Raw genomic sequence first — 23,219 nt, forward strand, 5'->3', positions numbered from 1 at the left:
TGTGCCAATCTGCCACTGATTAAATGATCCAAGTTGACGACATGTCTGCAAATTTTCACCTATCAATTGCCAGGACATAACTCAGAAAGATCTACTCTGAAATCTGTCACTTTCATTACATGGTAATTGCAGTCAAAACAATGTAAAAGAACAGTAGACATTTGTCTCTCTCCTTGATTTGGTTAATAACAGGGTGTTATCAATACACATTATGCATGATGTGTAATTCTTGTTTATATTTAACAACAGTGTTTCGCAGACGTATAAAATCTGGCCCATCAGTTAAAGTGACTCATCATTCATGGATTATCCCATGAACAAAACTTCGGGTCATTTAACAGAAGGTTTAATTTTACTTTTTTTTGAACCTCTCCTTCAGTCTGATTTTAAAAAAAATCTAGTCCACTGTTTAAGACCAAGACCCTCCAGCAGAAAACCAGACTCCAGGCTGAGTGCACCCTCCCTCAAGTCTGATATCTCCTCAAAACCACTTCAGTGAAAGATTCTTATTATTGTTGAAAAGTGGATCAAATCCATACAGCAACATAATCTTGCTGCATCTTGGTCAACTTCAAAAGGATTTCTGAAACAGCTGGCAAATGCATCCATTTGAACCCATCCTTAGACAAAAGAGCCCTCAGTGGGCACCAGCTTTCTAAACTCAGTTGAAAACCATGTGAATTAATACCCATATCCTTGTGTTGTTGTTCTTAATTTTACACCCTTGACCTCTTTTGATTCTTTCTTGCATGCATCTGTGTTCTATTAATCACACTTGAATTTAAATGCATGGATATGCTGAACTTCGAAATGTGTTTGTTTTGTTTTTTTTATTCATTCACGGGATGAGGGTGTCACTGGCTAGGCAGCAGTTATTGCTCATCCCTAATTGTCCACAGGGCAGTTAAGAGTCTGCTGTGGGTCTGGAGTCACATGTAGGCCACGCCAGATAAGGATGGCGGTTTCCTTCCCTAAAGGATCACAATTAACATGATATTTGAGACTTTTATATCCTTATTCACTTGCTGCAATACAGCAATGACATTATGAGCATGTCTCTTAAAGATATACTGTCTTTGAGAAATAGTACAATATCTGCATTTTCTCAAAGATAAATCGTATCCCAACCAGAAATACATAGTTGCATATGGGCACACATTGTTTGACCTGTTTGAATGAATAATTAGTGAAATGACAAAGTTTACAAATTAACAGTAAAGTCTTCAATATAATGCTTCAGAATTTTGACAGTTGGTCTTAGTTCAGTGATTGTATAGCCATCTCGACAGGTACAGATTATTCACTGTTACACTTGTTTGACGTCTTTCTTCATTCATTAATGGGATCAGGGCATCACTGGCCAGGCAGAATTTTATTGCCCATCCCTAATTGCCCAGAGGACAGTTAAGAATCAACCCCATTGCTATGGGCCTGGAGTCGCACGTAGTTCAGACCAGGTAAGGATGGCAGTTTCCTTCTGTGAAGGACATTAATGAACCAGATGGGTTTTTCCTGACAATCGACAATGGATTTGCAGTCATCATTAGATTCTTAATGCTTAGTATTGAATTCAAATTCCATCTGCCGCTGTTGGATTCAAACCCAGGTCCCCAGAACATTACCTGGGTCTCTGAATTAACAGCCCAGCAATAATACCACTGGGCCATCGCCTCCCTTTCAAAATTTAAAATTGGACTTCACCAATGGAGGGTTTTGGGGGAAAATACATAGCAGCCTAATTCAGAAGAGAAAAGAAGAAATACGTTTTAAAAACTATGTACCAACAAAGGAGGATAAAAATAACATAATACAATTTACCTTTCTCCCTGCCCGGACACATTTGTACTGTACAAAGATTATATCTGAAGCAGTGATAATGGGAACTGCAGATGCTGGAGAATCCAAGATAACAAAGTGTGGAGCTGGATGAACACAGCAGGCCCAGCAGCATCTCAGGAGCACAAAAGCTGACGTTTTGGACCTAGATCCTTCATCAGAGAGGGGGATGGGGAGAGGGAACTGGAATAAATAGGGAGAGAGGGGGAGGCAGACCGAAGATGGAGAGAAAAGAAGATAGGGGGAGAGGAGAGTATAGGTGAGGAGGTAGGGAGGGGATAGGTCAGTCCAGGGAAGACGGACAGGTCAAGGAGCCGCCGCCATTGACCATGAGGACATGGCCGGCAACCTCATGGTCAATGGCGGCGGCTCCTTGACCTGTCCATCTTCCCTGGACTGACCAATCCCCTCCCTACCTCCTCACCTATACTCTCCTCTCCCCCTATCTTCTTTTCTCTCCATCTTCGGTCCGCCTCCCCCTCTCTCCCTATTTATTCCAGAACCCTCTCCCCATCCTCCTCTCCGATGAAGGGCCTAGGCCCAAAACGTCAGCTTTTGTGCTCCTGAGATGCTGCTTGGCCTGCTGTGTTCATCCAGCTCCACACTTTGGTATCTTATATCTGAAGCACTTCCTTTCATCGCCATCAGCCTGTTACCATTCAAGATATCAGATACAAATTTAACCAGAAATTGTTGCCATTCATTAATACTTGATTGATTTAGTGAAATATTTATTAGAAAGTATGTGGACTTTATTACTTTGACCTTTACATTATATCCTTTGCAAATTTTCACTTTCTTTTGTATTTGCACTTTTTCCTCAGACCCTCATTTTCTTTCTATCTCTGATTAGCTCTTAAATTATAAGGTTCAAGTTCTGCTATTGGTAGTCCTTTCTGGAGTTGCAGTGTGCTGTTTAAAAACTGTTGATGGTCAGATATGCGTGGAAGGTTCTTTACACAGAGGATGGTGGGTGCCTGGAACGTGTTGCCAGCGGAGGTGGTAGACTCAGACACATTAGTGTCTTTTAAGATATATTTGGACACGTACATGGATGGGCAGGGAGCAAATGGACACAGACCGTTAGAAAATAAATGACAGGTTAGACAGAGGATCTTGATCGGCGCAGGCCTGGAGGGCCGAAGGGCCTGTTCCTGTGCTGTAGGATTATATGTTTCTATGTTTCTATCTGGTAGTGTTGTAAATCAGACATCTCTCAACCTTTAGATGATGATGGTTTGAAGGTAGTGATTTAATAAAAGATGAATCTGTGGTTCTTGGATAATTGTAAAAAGGCGGATCAATATCTTAGATCTATACCATAATAGCACAAGTTTAATTATCTCATGAAAAATTGATCTAATTTTGTTTTTGTTATCTTGGTTTTGTTTGACTGATATCATGTAAGTATAGATCTATAGCATCATATTATAGAGTGCATGTTTTTTTTCTGCAATAATATTATTTTTGTGATTTTTTTTTTACACTTCCCCATCCGTGGTTTAGTTACATCCCTTCACTTCTGAGTTTGAAGGTCGCAGGCTTATGTCATGAGTACATAAGTTTGATTGGGGCCTTAATGCAGTGCTGAGGGAATGCTATAAAGTTGGAACTCTTTCAGATGAGACATTAGTCTGAGGTCCCATCTATCCCCTTGATAGTACTTAAAAGATCATGTGATAGTATTTGAAGGGGTATGCTAACTTGCTCAATATTCATCTCTGAACTAACATTACTGAAAAATAATTTGGTGTTTTCTCTTACGTTTGTATGTCACACTTATTAAGAACAAACTGTTCAACAGACTTCTCTATCTTATGGCAAATGACCACATTTTTAAGAAGTCCTAATTTGGACAATGAATACATGAGATTTCTTTCCTTTCTCAGTTGTCTGTTCTTTTTCTTTTTTGCTGCTTGCTGTGCATACATTTATAATGCATTAGATCACTTTAAACGTTCACTCTAACCCATTTTCACATTTTGATTTAGCTCTCCTAATAATTTCCTTTACCTTCTTTGTTTTTATATTTAACTTCATCCATTATGTTATGCTTTTATCTATGAAAGGCTGTAAGGAGAAGCCTGGGATCTATGCACCTATGAGTCTGACATCAGTAGTGCATAAATTGTTGGAAGGGATTCTGAGAGGTAGGATTTATATACATTTGGAAAGGCAATGAGTTATTAGGGATAGTTGGCATGACTCTGTGCGATGGAAATTGTGTCTTACCAACTTGATTAGGTTTTCTTGAAGATGTAACCAAAAAAATTGATCAGGGCAGAGACAGATTGATGAATTATACCAAAGCCTTTGGCAGAGTTCCACATGGCAGTCTAGTTAGTAAAGTTAGATCACACGGGATTCAGAACAAGCTTGCCAATGGATACAAATTGGCTTGATGGCAGGAGACACAGGCTGGTGATGTAGGGTTATTTTTCAGATTGGAGACCTCTGACCAGCAGTGTTCCATAGGGATCGGTACTTGGTCCACTTTTGTTTGTCATTTATGTAAACAATTTGATTGAGAAAATAGGAGGCATAGTTATTAAGCTGGTGATGACAGCAAAATTGGTGGCAAAATCGGCAGGAAAGAAGGTTGTCTAAAATTACAAAAAGAACCTGATCAGATGAGCCCAATGGACTGAGGAATGGCAGTTGGAGTTTAATTTGAATAAATGCAAGGTACTGCATTTTGGTAAAACAAACAAGGGTGGGACTTATTCAGTTAATCGTAGGGCTTTGAGTAATGTTGTCAAACAGAGATCCTGAGGGTCAGCTACATAGCTCATTGAAAGTTATGTCCCATGCAGATACAGTGGCTAAGAAGACACTTAGCATGCTTATCTTCATTGGTTAGAGCATTGAGTTTAGAAATTGGGGCATCATGTTGAGATTGTACAGGACGTTGATGAGGTCACTTTTGGAGCACTGTGTGCATTTCTGGTCGCTCTGCTATTGGAAGGATATATTAAATTGGGGAGGGTTCAGAAAAGCTTCACTAGAATGGTGCCAGGACTAGAGGATTTGAGTTATAAGGAGAGGCTTGATAGGCCAGGACTTCCTTCCCTTCGGTTTATAAAATCATGAGAGGCATAGATTAGGTGAACAGCAAAGGTCTTTGCCCTAGCTGGAGAGCTCAAAACCAGGGGATGTATTTTTAAGTCGAGAGGTGAAAGATTTGGAAAGGGTGAGGCATGGTTCATATGTGGAACCAACTGCCAAAGGAAGCGGTGGATGCAAGTACAGTTACAACATTGAATATACATTTGAAGAGGTAGATAAATAGCAAAGTTTTAGAGTCATATGCGCCAAATGCAGGCAAGTGGAGCTAGGTTAGTTTGGGAAACTTGGTTGGTATGGACAAGTTGGACGAAAGGGTCAGTTTCCAACCTGTATCACACTGTTCTATTACCCAGACTTTATATTAGGTATCATATCAAAGATATGCCTTTACTGGCACTTTGAAGGATTCATCTAATAATTTATGCTTACCCATCATTCTACAAACTTTGTCTAAATATATTTTTAGTTCCCTTTAAAAAATTGCTATTGAATCTGCTTCCACCTCTCTTGTATTCGACATAGAAATTAGCTCAGTAAAACAAGTTCTCATCTCACCTTTTTCTAATTAGCTTGAATCTGTTTTTGCTGGTTACTGAGTAAACACTTCTCAAATTTACTGCCACCAAATCTTTCATAATTTGGAACATCTATATTAAATTTTCCATTAACCTTCTCTTTTCTGGCCTTTACTAGCTTTTCCACATTATTGAAATTATCAGCGTTAGTACTACTCCAGGAAATTTCATCTCCAATTTCTCCAGCACCTTGACATCCTTCCCAATGCATGGTGCTGTAAAGCAATGATATTCCAGCAGTTGAGTATACCAGAATAACTAGTCATTGGAATAGCAAATATGAAAAATATTTGTTAGAAAAGTATGCAAAAAAAAAATCTGAACAAAAGGACAGGTCTCTTACACAAGTAAGGTGTTTTAATACTAACACACTGCCGATTAGAAATGAATTAAGTGAATCGGTCCATCTGTGATAGTGTTAACAAGGATTCACTGATCACTGCCATTTTGCTGTTTATGGAAACTGCATTTGCAAATTTGCTACTTATTTTAATATTTCAGAAATGATTACAAATTTAAAATTCTTTCATGTGATTGGAGAATCACTGCAAAGGCCAGTACTTGCTGCTAAACCAAAATCACCCTTAAGAAATTTGTGGTAAACTAACTTCTTAAATTGCTGCAGTCCATCTGGTCTAGCTAACACCTTAGAGTACAGTTGAGAAAGGAGTTGATTGATTGCTGTCACATGTACCGAGATGCAGTGAAAAATATTGTTTTGCATGGTTTATGGGCAGATCATACATAACAACGTTCATCAGGGTAGCAGAACAGAGTGTAGAATACAGTATCAGAGTCACAAAAAAGGTGCAAAGATAGAGAGATCAGATTAAAGTTTGAGAGGTCCATTGAAAAGTCTGATAACAGCAGGAGGCAAAGTTGTTCTTTATTTGTACATGTTCAAACATCTGCCCGATGGAAGAGGTTTGAAGACAGTATGGGGTGGGAAGGATCTTTAATTATGTTGTCTACTTTCCTGAGGCAATGGGAAATATACATGGGGTCACTGGATGGAAGGCATGTTTACATGATGGACTGGGCTGTATTCATGACTCTCTGTAGTTTCTTGCAGTCTTGGGAAGAGCAATTGCCACACCATGCTGTGATGCATCCAGTTAGGATGCTTTCTATGGTGCATCTATAAAAATTGGTAAGAGTGTCTATAGACATGGCCAGATTTCCTGAGCAACTAGAGATGCTGTGCTTTCTTGACCATCGAGTTGATGTGAGTGACCCAGCACTGATTTTTAGTGATCGTCACTCTCAGGAACTTGACGCTGTTGACTAGCTTCACCTCAGCACCATTGATGCAGACAGGGGCGTGCCCTCCACTCCACTTCCTGAAGTCAATGACCAGCTCCTCCATTTTGTGGATGTTGATAGAGAGATCGTTGTGCTTACACCATGCTGCTATGCCCTCAATCTGTTTCCTGTAATTCCGTCTCATTGTTGTTTGAGATCCAACCTACAACGGTGATGTCATCAGCAAACTTGCAAATGGAGTTGGGACAGAATTGGCTACACAGTCATGAGTGTATAATCATAGAATCCTTACAGTGTGGGGACAGGCCCTTCGCCCCAACAAGTCCACACCGACACTCGGAGCATCCCGCCCAGACCCATCCCCCTATAATCCACCTAATCTACACATCCCTGAACACTACAGGTAATTCAGCATGGCCGCTCCACCTAACCTGCACATCTCGGGATTGTGGGAGGAAACTGGAGCACCGGAGGAAACTCACACAGACATGAGGAGAAAGTACAAACTCCACATAGATACTTGCCCAAGGATGGAATCGAACCCGGGTCCCTGGTGCTGCAAGGCAGCAGTGCTAACCGCTGAGCCACCGTGCCGGTGTATAATAGGGGACACAGTGTTAAAGATCGTGGTGGAGGAATTGTTGTTGCCTGTTCTTAAAGTCCGTTGGCCAGGAAGTTGAAGATCCAGTTACGGAGTGGGGAGTGAGGACCGAGTTCTTAAGTTAGAGATGAGTTCGCTTGGAATTATGATGTTGAAGGCAGAATTGTAGACAATAAGCAAGAACCTAACATAGGTATCCTTGTTACCCAGGGATGAGTGTGGGGCCTAGGACTCCAGCTAGGCCAGTTGTTTTCCTTGGCTTCATTCTCAAGAAGGCCAACCTAACATCTGCAGCAGTCGGTACAGGTACGTCCATGTTGGCATAGGTAATATCATTTCACTGACCTTCTGTTCAAAGCAAGCATAGATTGCACTGAGCTTATTGGCTAGGGATATACTGTTGCCGGCAATTCTCTTCAATTTCGCTTTGTATTCCATTATGGTTGTGTAAGCCCTGCCACAAACAACAGTTTGGTATTGCCTCTTGGTGTCTCTGATGGCTTTATGAAGGCCGTACCTGGATTTTCTGAATAGGTCAGGGTTGCCCAATCTTTCCACCTCCAGACTTGGACCTCAGTGGGATGTGTATCTCCCAGTTCATCCATGGTTTCCATTTAGGGAGTGTTCAGATTAACCTCTTCAACATGTTGTCTTCTAAACATTTACTAATGAAGTCTGTGATGTTAGTGGCATACTCATTTAGGTTGGCCATGGAGTTTTTGAAAAAATGGCCCAGTCCTCCAACTCTAAGCAGTCCCATAGAAGCCTTTCTGTTGCCTCAGACCAATACTGCACTACTTCCTGTACTGGGTCCTCATGCTCCAATTTCTGCTTGTAAGCAGGAAAAGGAGCACAGCATTGTGATCTGATTTTCCAAAATACAGACAGGGGAGAGGGAGCTAGGCGTCTTTGGTCGTATAGCAATGGTCAAGGATGTTTGGACCTCTGGTGGGTCAGGAGACATATTGATGGTATTTTACAAGCACGTTCTTGAGGTTGGCCTCTTTGAAGCTACCGGCTACGGGGTATTCTGTCTCGAGACTGTTTGAAATGTTGCATTCTTAGTCATGTATACTCTTCACTTCTGTGCAGTTTGAGACGAAGACTGCAGTCAGGTGACTCCAGTTCAGTTTCTGGTCAATGGTAACCTCCAGGATCAATATGAGAGAATTAGGTTCTGATTTGCGCATCTCTGGCACCAATACTGGGGAAAGTGTGATCTGTACCATCAGGACAGTCTATGTCCAAACTCTGTTGGGGCCCATATTCTTGGGACTCATATAATTGGTGAAGGGGAGAGGATTTTATGCTAACTAGTGGGTGCAAGGAATCAAACTTGGCAAGATTTGGTAAATTAAAGAATAGTGACCAAGCAGTATTCCTGTTAATTTTTTTTTCCCCTTGTGCATGGACTTCTGAGGTCTGTGCACAATAGCAACTTACAGAATCAGAGGTCAGTCCTATGAATGGCAGTTTAGAGAAGGTGTACCAAACTAATACATGGAAATGGGCAGTTTCTCTTGGGAGGAAAGTTTGGACAGACTAGGTTTATGTCTGCTGGAGTTTGGAAGAGCTCATCTGATTGAAGTATATAAAATCCTAAGTTATCTTGGCAGCATAGATGAGGATGTTTCCTCATTGAAAAATCTGAAAAGGCGTCACTGTTTAAAAATAAGGGGGTGCCCATTTAAAACAAGGATAAAGTGATTTGCTTTCTCATAATGCATCACAAATCTTTGGAGTTCTCTCTCTCACTGAAAAGATGGTGGAAGCATAGTCCTTAGCTGTTTTGTTTTCAAATTAGAAATGGTTACATCCTTGATAATCAAGAGGTGACAGCTTATCAAGGATAAATGGAAATATGGAATTGTAGTTATACTTCAGTTTGCTATGATTTTGTTGAATGACAATGCAGCATCAGCAGGGCTAAATGGATTCTTCTTCTCCTTGTTCAAAGGTTCATATGTTTATTTAAAACAGAGGCTACAGCCTCATTCAGATCCTGATCAGATTAGCTACTGTTCACATCTCTCCAAGGTCACGTAAGCAATGTTTCTCAGCGATAGCAAAAACTGCTAGTGCTGGGGTCAGAGTCAACACAGTGTGGATCTGGAAAAACACAGCAGGCCAGGCAGCATCAGAGGAACAAGAAAGTCGATGTTTCAGCTCAGGACCCTCCTTGAGAAATGGGAAGGGGGAACGGAGCTGAGAAATAGAAGGATGGATAGAGCTGGGGAAAGGTAGGTGGGATGGTGATAGATGGATGCAGGTAGGGGCTCGTAGGGATTGGTCATTGGGTGGATAGGTGGGGAAGAAGATGTACAGGTTGTGTCAGGTCAAGGAAGCGGGAATGAGAGGGAGAGTTGGACATGGGATGAGGCCGGGGTTGGGGAGATTTTAAAACTTGTGAATTCCATGTTTAGGCATCAGGCTCACGAGGTGGAATATGAGGTGTTGCTCCTCCAGTCTGCATGTGGTGTCATCATGACACTGGATAAGGCCCAGGATGGACATGTCACCCAGGGAGTGGGAGGGGAAGTTGAAATGGTCAGCGACTGGAAGGTGTTGATGAGAATAGCGTACAGACTGTAGATACTCCATGAATTGTCACCGAGCATGTGCGCTTGGTCTCACCGATGTACAGGAGAGCATGTTGGGAGCAACAGGTACAGGTGACCAGGTTGGAGGATGTACAGGTGAATCCCTGTCAGATTTGGAAAGTTTGAAGGTGAGCGAGGAGATGTAGGAGCAGGTGTAGCACCTCCTGCCATTGCAGGGAGAGGTGCTGGGAATGGTGGGGTCAGTGGGGAGTGTGGAGCAGACGAGAGAGTTCCAGACTAAACAATCCCCACAAAAGACAGATAGGGTTGGTGAGAGAAATATCTCTTTGGTGGTGAGGTCGGATAGTAGGTGGCAGAAGTAGCAGAGGATGATAGGCTGGATGCTGAGGTTGGCGGGGTGATATGTGAAGACCAGGTGACTGTCATTGTTTTTGTTAGGGGGGGGGGGTTTGAGGGCAGAAGTGCGGGAAATTCAAGAGATGTGGTTGAGCTCATTTTTTAAATCGCTAGAGGTGAGAGATATTGTAGTCCTTGAAAAAGGAAGCCATCTGGGATGTCCAGGAGTGGAACGCTCCATCTTGGGAGCAGATATGGCAAGGTGGAGGAATTGGGAGTAAGGGATCACATTCTTGCAGGAGGTTGGGTAAGGGAGGGGTAGCAGTAGAAATTGGTGGTTTTAAAATAATGTCAGTGTTGAGGTGGTTCCTGGAGATAGAGACAGACAGGTCCAGGAAGGTAATGGAGATGGTCCAAGTGAATTTGAGGTTGGGGTGGAAGGTGTTAGTAAAGTTGATGAACTGTTCAATCTCCTTCTGGGAACAGGAGGCAGCACTGATACTGTCATCAATATAGTGGAGGAAGAGGTGAGAGATGGTGCCAGTGTAACAGATGCAGAGGGACTGTTCCACATATCCTACAAAGAGACAGGCATAACCTGGACCCATATGGGTGCCAATAGCCACCCCCTTAGTTTGTAGAAAGTGGAGGAGTTAAAGAAAAAGTTGTTCAAGGTAGGACAAGTTCCGTTAGGTGGCTGAGGGTGTTGGTGGATGAGGGTATTGGTGGTTGGGCCTGTGGGAGACGAAGAAGCAGATAGCATTTAGGCCATCCACATGGGGTCACAAATGTATAGGGACTGGATGTCCATAGTGAAGATGAAGTTTTGGGGGCCAGGGAATTGGAAGTCTTGAAAGAGGTGGAGGGCATGGATAGTGTCCTGAACATAGGTGGGGAGTTCCTGGACCGGATGAAAACGACAGAGTCAAGGTAAGTGGAGATGAGTTCAGTGGGGCAGGAGCAGACAGAGACAATGGGTCAAGTGGGGCAGTCAGGTTTTTGGATTTTGGGAAGGAGGTTGAAAGGAGCTGTGCGGCATTGGGGAATAATGGGGTTGGAGGCTGTGGGTGAGAGGTCTCCTGAGGTCAAGTAGTTGTGAATAGTCTGAGAGATGATTATTTGGCGATCAGGGTCATAATAGAGGGGCGGTAGGAGGTGGTGTGGAAGAGCTGGTGCTTGGCCTCGGTGATGTTGAGGTCAATGTGCCATGCCACTACCACACACCCCACACCCCTTAAATGCGGGTTTGATGGTGAGGTTAGGATTCGAGCAGAGGGATGCACGTTCCAGTGGGGAGAGGCCAGAGTGAGTGAGAGGGGTGGAGAGATCGAGGCGATCGATGTCGCGACAACAGTTGGAGATAAAGGGGTTGAGAGATGGTAGGAGGCTGTGGGTTAGTGTCCAGGAGGATGGAGTTTGTTGGAGGTGGGAGAAAGAGTCGGTAGACATGTATGGAATTTGTTGACGTGTGGGCACAGGGGAATGAATGTGAGGCCTTTGCTGAGGACTAACCATTCATCCTCAGTGAGAGGGGCGTCTGGGTGGGGGGTAAATGGTGAATACCCAGCAGGCCTGGAGCTGGGATTAGGGATAAAGACTGTCTGAGGAGTGGGCGTGTTTGGTGGAAGCAGAAGTGAAGTCGACAGTGTCAGTGGGAACAGCCAAGATAACCACACAGTTAATGGCACCAGATAAATGAAGAATGAGGTTGAGGGTAGGGTTAGAAACAAGTGGTGGAGAAGGCCTGTGTTTGGCAGTCAGCAGGAGTGTTTCTCATTTTGTTTAAAATGCTTTGTTTCTGTCCTAAATAATTTATACCTTGCCTCCTTTGTAATGGAATATTAAATCCATACTTAAACCTTTTCAATTTTATCAGTGGTTTACCTCTATGTCTGGTGTTAGACACAGGAAGATTTTCAGAGAAGATGAGTTGCTTAGAATTCTCATCCCTTTTAAGCTCAAAAATGATAAATATGGCATCGGTCCAATTCTAATAACGTCAATAACCTGGTCTCTTCTGTTTGTACTCTGTTAGTTATTTATTATTATTGTGGGGAACACTATAATAGAGATATAATACATAAAGTGTTATCCAGAGATAGAGAGCTCAATGCTAAACCAATGTTTTATGAATAGAGCAGTGTTCCATTCTCCCAGTGCTTTCAACAGAGATGCTAGAAAGCTATTGCAAACTTGTGATATTTTGATTATTCCAAGTACTAAAATATTCACAACATTAATTGTTACACATTTTATTTCCCCTACAGTTTCTGCAAACAGTTAGGATTTAACAATGAAGAAATTCATGTTTTCAATGGTTAACATCCAGGAATATCAGCAACAATTTTGCAATGGTAAAAAGTCATTTTTGATGCAAATAAAAACCTGCTGTGCAGGTTCTGGTAAAAATTATTAAAATATTATTGGCATACTGCGCTATGCATATCTCCTGCCTTAGTTTTGGTTTGCGTGCTGTATTTGATATAGTTATTGTAAATGCGTTAACTTTTTTTTTAAAAAAAGGACTTGCACATATAATTTATACCCATGAGAATGATGTTTGATACTCTTGAAAGGATTACATTTTTGCCTTGTATTATGTTAAATGTACAGGTAGGTTTTTACCAATTGTACCACTAGTAACTAAAGACCAGTAGGATGCAATATGATGCAGTATTCTGTGGCCTAAGACAGATTTCTACTGTATTTTGGGGAAGAAAAACTACTGACAAGGGGGTTATATTTCACAGAAGATTATATCAGAATGTTCCCAACTGAGCCTAGACTGTGCACTGATATCCAAATCTTGTACTGCAGGCTAGATAAAGTATCTCTCAAATGTCATTTCTTCAAACATTATAATTTGAAAACTTAAAAGTACAATAAAATATTTATGCAAACCTGAACAGTGTTGCACATTTTTTTTCCAAGTGTCACAGTGGAGGAATGTCAGCCTTGTCGCAGTGAATCCTATAGCTATGTTTGAAACATTAGGCCAGTTGTATAAAAACATCTTGTAATAGAATGCCTTAACAGGGTTTGACATTTCCAAGGCTGAAAATTCAGATTTTAATTTTGACTGTACCCACGAAGTGAACATCATGATTTGAGGGTGGAAAAAAATTCTTTCTTTTCAGAACAAAAAATAAAATTTCATTGAAGGAAATCACAAAGTTGGCAACTAAATTCTTAGACCAATTGGATGAAAAATGACAAAGCCAGTGATATTAAAAAAAAACCGTAACTTATATACGGAATAGGGTAGCTAGGTTTTACTTGTTCAACTCAGCTGTGGGCATACAAAGTAGGCAATATTAATTGATCCCTTGGACTGGATTGTTTCTTTTTAATTCAGACACATCCTAATATGCACCATAACAAAAGCAAAGTATGGCAGATTTTGGGAAATCGGAAATAAAACCAAAATGCTGAAAAATCAGAAAAATTAGCTGATCGGGAGAAATTTTGTTCGGGACTGGAAGTCCAAAGTCAGGTAAATATCTACATCCTGGCCCTCTGTCAGTGATGTGAAATACCTGACGAGATTTCTATTGAGATGGCTCATTTTTAGCCAGGGAGTGCGCTCACTGTCCAATTGAGTATAATAAGCAGGCCCTCAAGGCTGGAGGGCCAGTGGAGACCCTCTAGCAATGACATATTGACAGCCAAACTGTCCAAGGTGGAAATTGCTGATTGAATCATGCAAATAGGAGAGTCCCTTTAGATGAAGTAACTCTCTGAGGAGAGGGTAATATATTGTCTTTAATTAAGGCTGCTAGATCCTCATTATGGAGGGGCAACACCACAGAGGCCGCAGCTATGGTTTGATGGCTGTGAGAAATGTGAGAGGTGGTGATGTTCCCAGGTGGATTGGAGCATTTGCACACACATCCTCTCCATCCCACTGAGCTGCTGGGAGATTGTTCGATCTTGGGCCATGTCTCGGAGCCAGTAGCATGCCCGGAAGTAGACAGGAAAATCCCAGACTACTTGTTCTGTGTGGCCTTAAGAGGCTATTCTCCACTTTCTGGGCAAGTAGATGTCATCCTTATCCTCTTTTTAGTTCAGAATAAAAATGACCCAGAGCTGGAAACACAACATAAGAGGAAGGAGCATGAATACACCAACTCTCTTTACAAATCTGCTGCACCATTGACATGGTTATGGCTAATCTTAAGCTTCAACTTCATTTTGAGGTCAGGTGGCCAGCAGAAAAATTGCTACGAGACTGGTTAAGAGCTACCATCAAGAATGCAGGAAACTTTTGTCAAGCTGGTTTAAACTCTGATCTAAATTAAAACTGCAGCCAGGATATTTTCAGACCTGTCCTGTAATCTGTAAGCTGCAGATTCCTTTGTTGCCCAAATAAGGGAAGTGTCAACTAGACATACTGGCACCACTATTAACTTATACAGAGTAGAGTATGTGACTGTTTACGACTGGACATGAACATTCGTGAGTTGCTTGCCAGTAATATTTATTGGCTAGGATCGAACATTGTGATCAGACCTGGTCAATTCACTGATTGAGTGCCAGAAGTGTTTCTGGGGCTCTCTTGTGATGCAGTGGTAGTGTTCCTACCCCTGGATCAGGAAGCCCAGAAGGGTGTAATAGGTTGATTAGAAAAATAGCTTAATTTTTGTTTTAAATCACAGCAATGTTTCTGGCAAATGAGCACACCTTGGGATAAAAGTTACCAGCACAAAGAATTTTACAGGAGTGAGCTCTCGAGATCACCATTTAAAACATACAACAGTATTTCGTAAGAACCAGCCCTTTGGCCCACGATGTTGTGCTGAACATGATGCCAAATTAAATTAAACCCTTGTGCCAATCCTTGGTCCATATCCTTGCATTCCTTGCATATTGATGTGCTTAATTAAGAATCTGTTAAACACCCCATCATATCTGCCTCTACCAGCAACCCAGCAGTGTGTTCTAGACTCCTACTGCTTTCTGTATTTAAAAAAAATGCCTCTTCCATCTCCTTTGAACTCTGACACTTCTCACCTTAAATGCATGCCCCTTAGTTGTAGACGTTTCAATTCTGGGAAAAAGATTCTGTTCATAAACTTTATCTATGCATCTCAATTTTATAAACGTCTATTAAGTCTCGCCTCAGCCTCTGGAGCTCCAGAGAAAACAATCCAAGTCTTTCTAGCCTTTCTTTATAGGTCATACCATCTAATCCAAGTAGCATGCTGGTAAAACCTCTTCTGTACCCTCTTCAAAGCCTCTACATCTTTTCCGTAATATGGCAACCAGAACTGAACGCAATACTAAGTGTGGTGTAACCAAAGTCCTTTAAAGCTGCAACATGACATCCTGAATCTTGTACTCAATTCCCCAACCAATAAAGGCAAGCAAGCCTTCTTTATCACCTTATCTACATGTGTGGTCACTTTCATGGAACTACGGACTTGAACCACAAGACCCCTCTGTACATCAGTGCTGTTCACGGTTCTCCATTAATTGTACATTTTCCCTTAACATTTGATCTCCCGAAGTGCAGTACTTCACACCTACCTGGATTAATCTGCCATTTCTCTGCCAATATCTGCAACTGATCTACTTCCCACTGTATCCTTTGACAACCTTCTACACTATCCACAACTCCACTAGTCTTTACATCATCTGCAAACTTACTAATCCACCCATCTGCATTTTCATCCAAGCCATTTTTACCTATAACAAACAGCATGGATCCCTGCAGAACACCATCAGTCACGGACCTCCAGCTAGAGAAACATCATTCCACCTCTACCCTCTGCCTTCCATGGGCATGCCGATTCTGAACCCAAGCAGCCAAGCCACCGTGGATTTCATGCATCCTAATCTTCTGGATGAGCCTACCATGAGGGACCTTGTCAAAAGCCTTACTAAAATCCACATAGACACCATCCATTGCTCTACCTTCATTGATCACTTTCATCCCCTCCTTGAAAAATTCAATCAAGTTAGTAAGTCCTTAGTTTATGCCTAACTCCCCACCAACCTCTCCAACCCGCCTAGTACCTTTCCCTGTAACTGTAAAAGATGCAATACCTGACCACACACCCCTCCCTCATGGCCACCTAAGGTCCTAAACAGTCTTTTCAGGTGAGACAGAGTTTCACCTGCATCTCTTCCAACTTGATCTATTGTACCCAGTGCTTCCAATATGGTCTTTTCTACATCAGTAAGACCAAAGGTAGACACGGTTTCCATTTCGCTGAATTTCGCCTGGCCTGTAATGGCCATCTTAACCTCCTGGTCACTGCCCATTTCAACTCCCTTACCCCCCCACCCCCCGCCACTTTTCCTCTGACATGTCCGCCCTTTCCTCCAGATGCTGCTTGGTCTGCTATGTTCTTCCAGCCTCCTTTTTGTCCAGTAAGAACTGACCTGCCCTGCACAAAGCCATGCTGACTGTCCCTAATTAGGCCATGCTTTTCCAAATGTGCATAAATCCTGTCCCTAAGAATTTTCTCCAATCGCTTCCCAAACACCTCTACGAGATTTACCAGTCTATCATTTCCTGGTCTATTCTTAGTTCCCTTCTTGAACTGAAGAACAACATTAGCCACTCTCTTGTCCTTTGGTCCTTTTCAGTGGCTACTAAGGATACAAAGATCTTGATCATGACCCAGCAACTTCCTCTCTTGCCTCTCTCAACAGCCTAGGGTAGATACAATTGGGTCCTGGGGACTTATCCATCTTAAAGCTCTTCACGAAACCCAATACCACTTCTTTCTTGATCTCAAAATGCCCTAGCATATTTGCATGCTCCACACTAATTTCACTATCCTGCATGTCTTTCTCCTGCGTGAATACTGACACAAAGCCCTCATTTAGGATCTCACCCACATCATCTGCCTCCAAGCACAAGTTCCCTTCTTTATCCTTGAGTGGTCCTATCTTATCCCTAATGATCCTCTTGTTTTTTCAATGTATATATAAAATGCTTTGGGATTCTCTTTGACCTTACTCGGTACGGTCATTTCATGATGCCTCCTTGCCCTCTTAATTCCCTGCTTGAGTTCTTTTCTCCTCTTGGATGCATTTAAGTTCTGCCCCATCTAAACCTCTTTCCCTCAGGGAGTCCCAGTCAAGATTAGGGAAGTTACAGTCACCCACTATGCCGAGTACTCCAGTTTCCTCCCGCAGTCCAAAGATGCGCAGGTTGGGTGGATTGGCCATGATGAATTGCCCTTAATGTACAGGCTAGGTGGGTTAGCTATAGGAAATTCAGGATTACAGGGATTGGGTCTGGGTGGGATGTTCTTCAGAGTGTTGGTTTGGACTCTCTAAGCAGAATGGCCACACTATAGGGCTACCATGATAATTTGATTGACATCTGAATTGACTCCTTGTCTAATGTCTGTCACTCGAGGGAAGAATACCTGGGTAAAAAGGTTTGAATGCCCCTTTCAGGTAACAATTTTCTTGCCCACTTCCCTCAATTCCATGAAGGCAAGGATCTCTCCATTGCAACCTTAAATACAGTCAGCAGTACAGCATCCAGAGCCCTCAGGCAAAGGATTTCAAAGACACTTAACCCCTTGACTGAACAAATTTCTCTTCATTTCAACACTAAGTGATTGGTTCCTTGATTTGAAACTATAACCTTGTGTTCTAGATTCCCTAGCCTCAGAAACAACCTCTATCTATTGCTGTCAATAGTGTGCAGTGTTGTTAGTATTTTCACTGGATCCTTCAAAACCTTGTGTGTTTTCAATGAGATCACATCTTAATCATCTGAACTGCAGAGAATATAGATCCATTTTGTTGAGGATCTCATCATCCAGACAACATTTTTCATCCCAAGGATCTAGTTGAAATACTAACAACACTGCTCACTATTTTTTGATTGCATCACTACAATTACCAAAGAATTTAGGAAAACATATTAGATCTAAAAGAAGTTTTACAACTGTGCACCCACATACATAGGTAGAGGTGATTTGCATGGAGCGGTGCTTTCCAGCCTGGTATTATGTATTATGTATATCTGGGATTTCATCTAAGATGTTTCCATGTAACATTTATGTATTTAAATCTAGCGTACAAGTTTCATGCAACTCTTCGAGACTTCTTTGATAACAACTTCTAGATGGCACAGTTTGAGGTTTGAAATGACAAGTTTCAAACAGTGTTTTACTGACTGTCTTCTACATGAAAGAACCCAACCATCAACCCTTGGGGTTCAATGGCTCCACCATTACTGAATCTTAGCACTATTGATATCGTCATGGGTTCCCAACTGAGTTGTTAAATCTGCTTGAGATGTATCCCATTTAGCTGCTTGATGGAGCAGACTCTCTCCGTAATGTGAAGATGGGATGTGGAATCTTACAGTACAGAAGAAGGCCCATTCAACCCATTGAATCTAAACTGGCTTCCACAAGAGCTACCTGGGTGGTCCAAATCTTCAGCTCTAAATCCATTGAGCTCTGAATTCAAATCTTAACAACTCTGAGTGAAAGTTCCCCTCATCTCACTTGTAACTCTCTTGCTGACAGTCTTGAAGTTGTGACCCGTAGTCACTGACATAAAGACTTGTGCAAACAGGATATTTTTCTTTACCCCATGAAAATTGTTCACAAATATTGAACACCTCTTGATCTTCTCTGCTCCAAGGAGAATAAGGCCAATTTCTCTAGATTTTCCTTGTACCTAAATTCCCTAATTCCTGGTATCATTCTAGTAAATCTCCCTTGTACTGTCTCCATGGTTTTAACATCCTTCCCTAGATAAGTTGCCCAGAACTGAACACAATTCTCCGAATGTGATCTGACCAATGATTTGTAGAGGTGTGGCATCACTTCCTTGTTTTTTAACTCTATGCCTCTAATTAGAAACCTAATTTAACAACTGTTTAAACTTGCTTGGCCACCTTCAGAGAATTCTGTACTTAGCCCAGAGGTCCTCTGTTACTCTACCCCTGTCAAAGTTGAGCCAGTATTGTCTCTCCATTTTTCTTCTACCAAAATGAATTATCTCACATTTCTGTGCATTGAAATTCACCTGCCAAGTGTCTGTCCATTTGGCCAACTTATCAATGTACCACTGAGGTCACCCAGCATCATCCTCGGAATTGACTATTCTCCCTAACTTAGTATTATCTGGAAATATAGAAATTGTGCCCTCAACACCCATCTCCAACTCATTAAAATAAATCAGAAAAAGCAAGTGTCCCAACACCAATCCCTGGGAAACACTACTTTCCAGCTTGCCTGCAGTCTGACAAATGCCCATCTATACCTATTCTGTTTCCTGTCTTTCAGCCAATATCTAATCTATGCTGCCAAAGAACCATCGATCCCAAACAATTCTAATTTGTTAACCAACCTGGCACTTTATCAAATGCTTTCTGAAAGTCCAAATCTACAACATCCACTGCACTAGCCTCATACATTGCCTGTGTCACCTTGTCTGACAAATGTAATGGAGTTCTTTGAAATGACCTGCCTTTGACAAAGCCACATTGACTGTCTAGTGTTAGCTTATTTTTCTCAAAGCATATACTTACTTTAACCCATATTATGGCTTCCCTCAGTTATCTCTGTATTGATGTCTAGCTGTCAGATTGATGGTTTCCTTGGTTCTCCTTTGCCTGAATCTTAAACAACAGTGCTTTCCTCCAGTCCCCCAGAACTAATTCTGTGTTCAGAGGGCCCGGAACATTTCTGCTAACAGCAACCTAGAATACATCCCGTCCAGGCCTGGCGACTTCTCTGCCTGGAGTGCTGCCAACATTTTTAGCACCTCCTATCACTGTACTGCTCAGTTGCTCAACATCCACATTTTCAACAGAGCCATTACCATCATTTTCTAATTTCATAAAGACAGGAGCAAAGTATTCATTTAGTATGTCTGTCACAACCCTTTGTCTCAGTGAGCAGCTTTCCCTGCTTGTTCCTTACAGGTCCCATTGTATCCTTCACAAAGCTTTTATTATTACTAAGCTTGAAGAATGTTTTATTATTTATCTTAAAACAGTCTGCCATCCTTTGTTGATGCTTCCCCTTAGGCTTCCGTATTCCAGCCTTAGCCTCTCTCCTGCACTTGAGATATTTTTCTTGATTGCTACTGATATTATTCTGGTATGCAGTACATACCTCATTTTTCTTCCTTATTTTGTCATCAATTTCTTTAGTAACCCAGGGTTCTCTAGCTTTGAATACCATGTATTTATTTATTTTCAGACCCTATTCATCACTGTTCAGAAAGTTTTCCATTTTTCAGCCATTGTTTTATCCACCAAAATGGATTTCCATTCAACCTGCTCCAGTTCAATGTTTAAACACCTAAAATCTGCTCTTTTCAAGTCCAGGACCTTAATCATTGAATGATATTTATCTTTTCAAACTTAATAACAAATATTATATTGTGATCACTATTTGCCAAACACTTCCTCCACTCTGACATTCTTCACATGGCATGTCTCATTTCCTAGGACCAGATTCCACACAGCTCTCTTCCTGATCGGACTGGATTTGTACAGTTCTATAAAGTTCTTCTACACATTATTACAGGAACTTTTCCCCTTCTATGTCCACATTCTACCTTCTCCCAGTCTACCATAGGGCAATTGAAATCACCAACTTTCATAACCTGATGAAGGTTCTGGGCCCAAAACGTCAGCTTTTGTGCTCCTGAGATGCTGCTTGGCCTGCTGCATTCATCCAGCTTCACACTTTGTTATCTTGTATTCTCCAGCATCTGCAGTTCCCATTATCTCTGAACTATCGCAACCTAACTTGTCCTGCAGATTTCTATAATCTGCCTACAACTGCTGTCTTCTTCCTCTCCCTTTCTGTTTCTCACCTGCAACCAGAAAGATCCTGATTCAAGAACTGCATCTCATTCAAGAACAATGATATAATCTTTGACCAAGACTGATACCCCTCCTTCCTTTTTATCCAGCCTGTTTCTACTGAAAGTCTTATAACTTGGGATGTTAAGTATCCAGCCCTGTTCCATATTGGGCTATGTTTCTGTCAACGCTTTTATATCATATGACCCTCAAGCAATTTCTGCTTCCAGTTGCCTAATTTTGTTCTCTATTCTCTATGTATTTACATATATAGAATGTAACTGTGCTCTTATCTCTTTCTCGTCCACTGGAAGGCAACCATTTCTTTTTTACTGTCAACACTCAAACTTTCCCTCATTTCCTTTTCCCCCCATTTCCCCATCTTCTGCTCTCACTGTCATTTCCAAAACTAGATCAAATAGACACATTTACCCCCACTCCCTGCACCCCCCCCCCCACCCCAAGCCTTACAAATTTGAGTCCACCCCCAATATAGTATTCACTCTTCCAGCCAGGGGATTAGTTCCATTTCTGCCCAGCTCGTCTGAATAACTTTCGCAACAATGATCCCAATATCCTAAAAATCTAAACCTCTCCCTTCTACATCATCCCTCAAGTCACAGATTTACCCCCCCAATCTGCCATTGCTTAAAAGGTGCAGCTTGTGGCACAGATAGTGCTTCTGCGCTCCCTACCCTGATGTCCCACCTTTCAACCTACTCCCATACTGCTGAAATTGATCATGCAAATCCTTCCTGCTCTCCATCCCCATGTTGCTGGTCCCCCTATGAACTACATCCTCTGGTTTTTCACCCTCCCTTTATAAAGGTTTATCCAGCCATTCTGTTTTATCCTGAATCCTTGCATCCAGGAGTCAACAGATCATACAGACTCAATCTCAGCTACAAACTAGACTGTCTATTGAGTCAGCCACAAGCTCATTTCACAAGTTGCATTCCACACCGCTGTGAGACATGAGAGAGGAAATCATAAGACCATAAGACATAGAAGTGGAAGTAAGGCCACTCGGCCCATTCAAGTCGGCTCCGTCATTTAAATCATGGCTGATGGGCATTTCAGCTCCGCTTCCCTGCACTCTCCCCGTAGCCCTTGATTCCATGTGAGATCAGGAATTTGTCGATCTCTGCCTTGAAGGCATCTAATGTCCCGGCCTCCACTGCAATCCGTGGCAATGAATTCCACAAGCCCTGAAGATAGAGTTAAGAAGCCCTTACTTGTACCCCTGCTCAGCCTTCCCACACCAAAACCTGTGCAGCAAAGGCATCAGTGCTTACGTTCTAACACTGGCCCACTCTCTCAATGGCTGCTCCCTTTTATACTTTTAGCAAGCCAGTCATCCTCTTCATCCTTCGTCAGAGGAGAAGGGAGGGTGGGGAACACTAATGTAATGATGTAAATCAGAAGTGCCCTGAGCTAAACTTTAAATTCCTCTCTGTCCAAAGGACTGGAGGACAGCAAATGTGGTTTCAATTTTCAAGAGGGCAGAACAGATCAACCAGGGAAATACAGACCAGTGAGTCTCATATCAGTGGTAGGGAAGTTATTGGAAAAAATTCTGAAGGAGAGAATTAACCTCCATTTAAAGAAGCATGGTTCGATTAGGGATAATCTGCAGGACTTTGTTAAAAAGGGTTGTCATGAATAACAAATCTGGTTGAATTTTGAAGGAGTAACCAAGGGGTAGATGAGGGTTCTGCAGTTAACGTGGTTTAGCAAGGATTTCAGCAAGGTCTTTGCAATGGTCCCACATGGGAGACTGATAAAGAATGTAAAAGCACTAGGGATTAGGAAGCAAGTTAGATCCAAACTTGGCTTAGGGATTGGAGATAGAGGGTGGTGGCACATGGCTGTTTGTGTCCCTGGAGGCCAGGGTCCAGTGGTATTCCATAGGAATTGGTGCCATGTCCCTTATTATTTGTGATGTACATAAACGATCTAGATAGGAATGTTGGGGTTTGCAAAGTATGGGGAGCAATGATAAACAGGTTTGTGGATAATACGTAGATTGGCTGGGTGTTTGACAGTGAGGAAGAAAGTCTTGGGTTCCAGGAAGATATAGACAAAGTGATCAGTTAGGCAGATAGAATTTAAACCTGACAAGCATGAAGTGATGCACTTTAGAAGCAGGAACAAGACTAGGGGTTATTCAATGAATGGTAGAA

General features: G+C 42.0%; 1 protein-coding gene across 3 annotated transcripts in view; it reads left to right on the forward strand.

Annotated features, from left to right (window-relative positions):
* Positions 1-13,134, forward strand: part of LOC125452668 (cytochrome b5 reductase 4) — a 105,100-nt gene extending 91,966 nt beyond the window's left edge. For all 3 annotated transcript variants that reach the window (XM_048531337.2, XM_048531338.2, XM_059645263.1), the window contains one exon: positions 12,506-13,134. In XM_048531337.2, the coding sequence (XP_048387294.2) occupies positions 12,506-12,560 (55 nt within the window). In that variant the 3' untranslated portion in view covers positions 12,561-13,134. The remainder of the gene's footprint in view (positions 1-12,505) is intronic.
* Positions 13,135-23,219: the final 10,085 nt, after the last annotated feature.

The sequence above is a fragment of the Stegostoma tigrinum genome, chromosome 4, assembly GCF_030684315.1.
Source record: "Stegostoma tigrinum isolate sSteTig4 chromosome 4, sSteTig4.hap1, whole genome shotgun sequence".
In the NCBI taxonomy this organism is placed as follows: domain Eukaryota; kingdom Metazoa; phylum Chordata; class Chondrichthyes; order Orectolobiformes; family Stegostomatidae; genus Stegostoma; species Stegostoma tigrinum.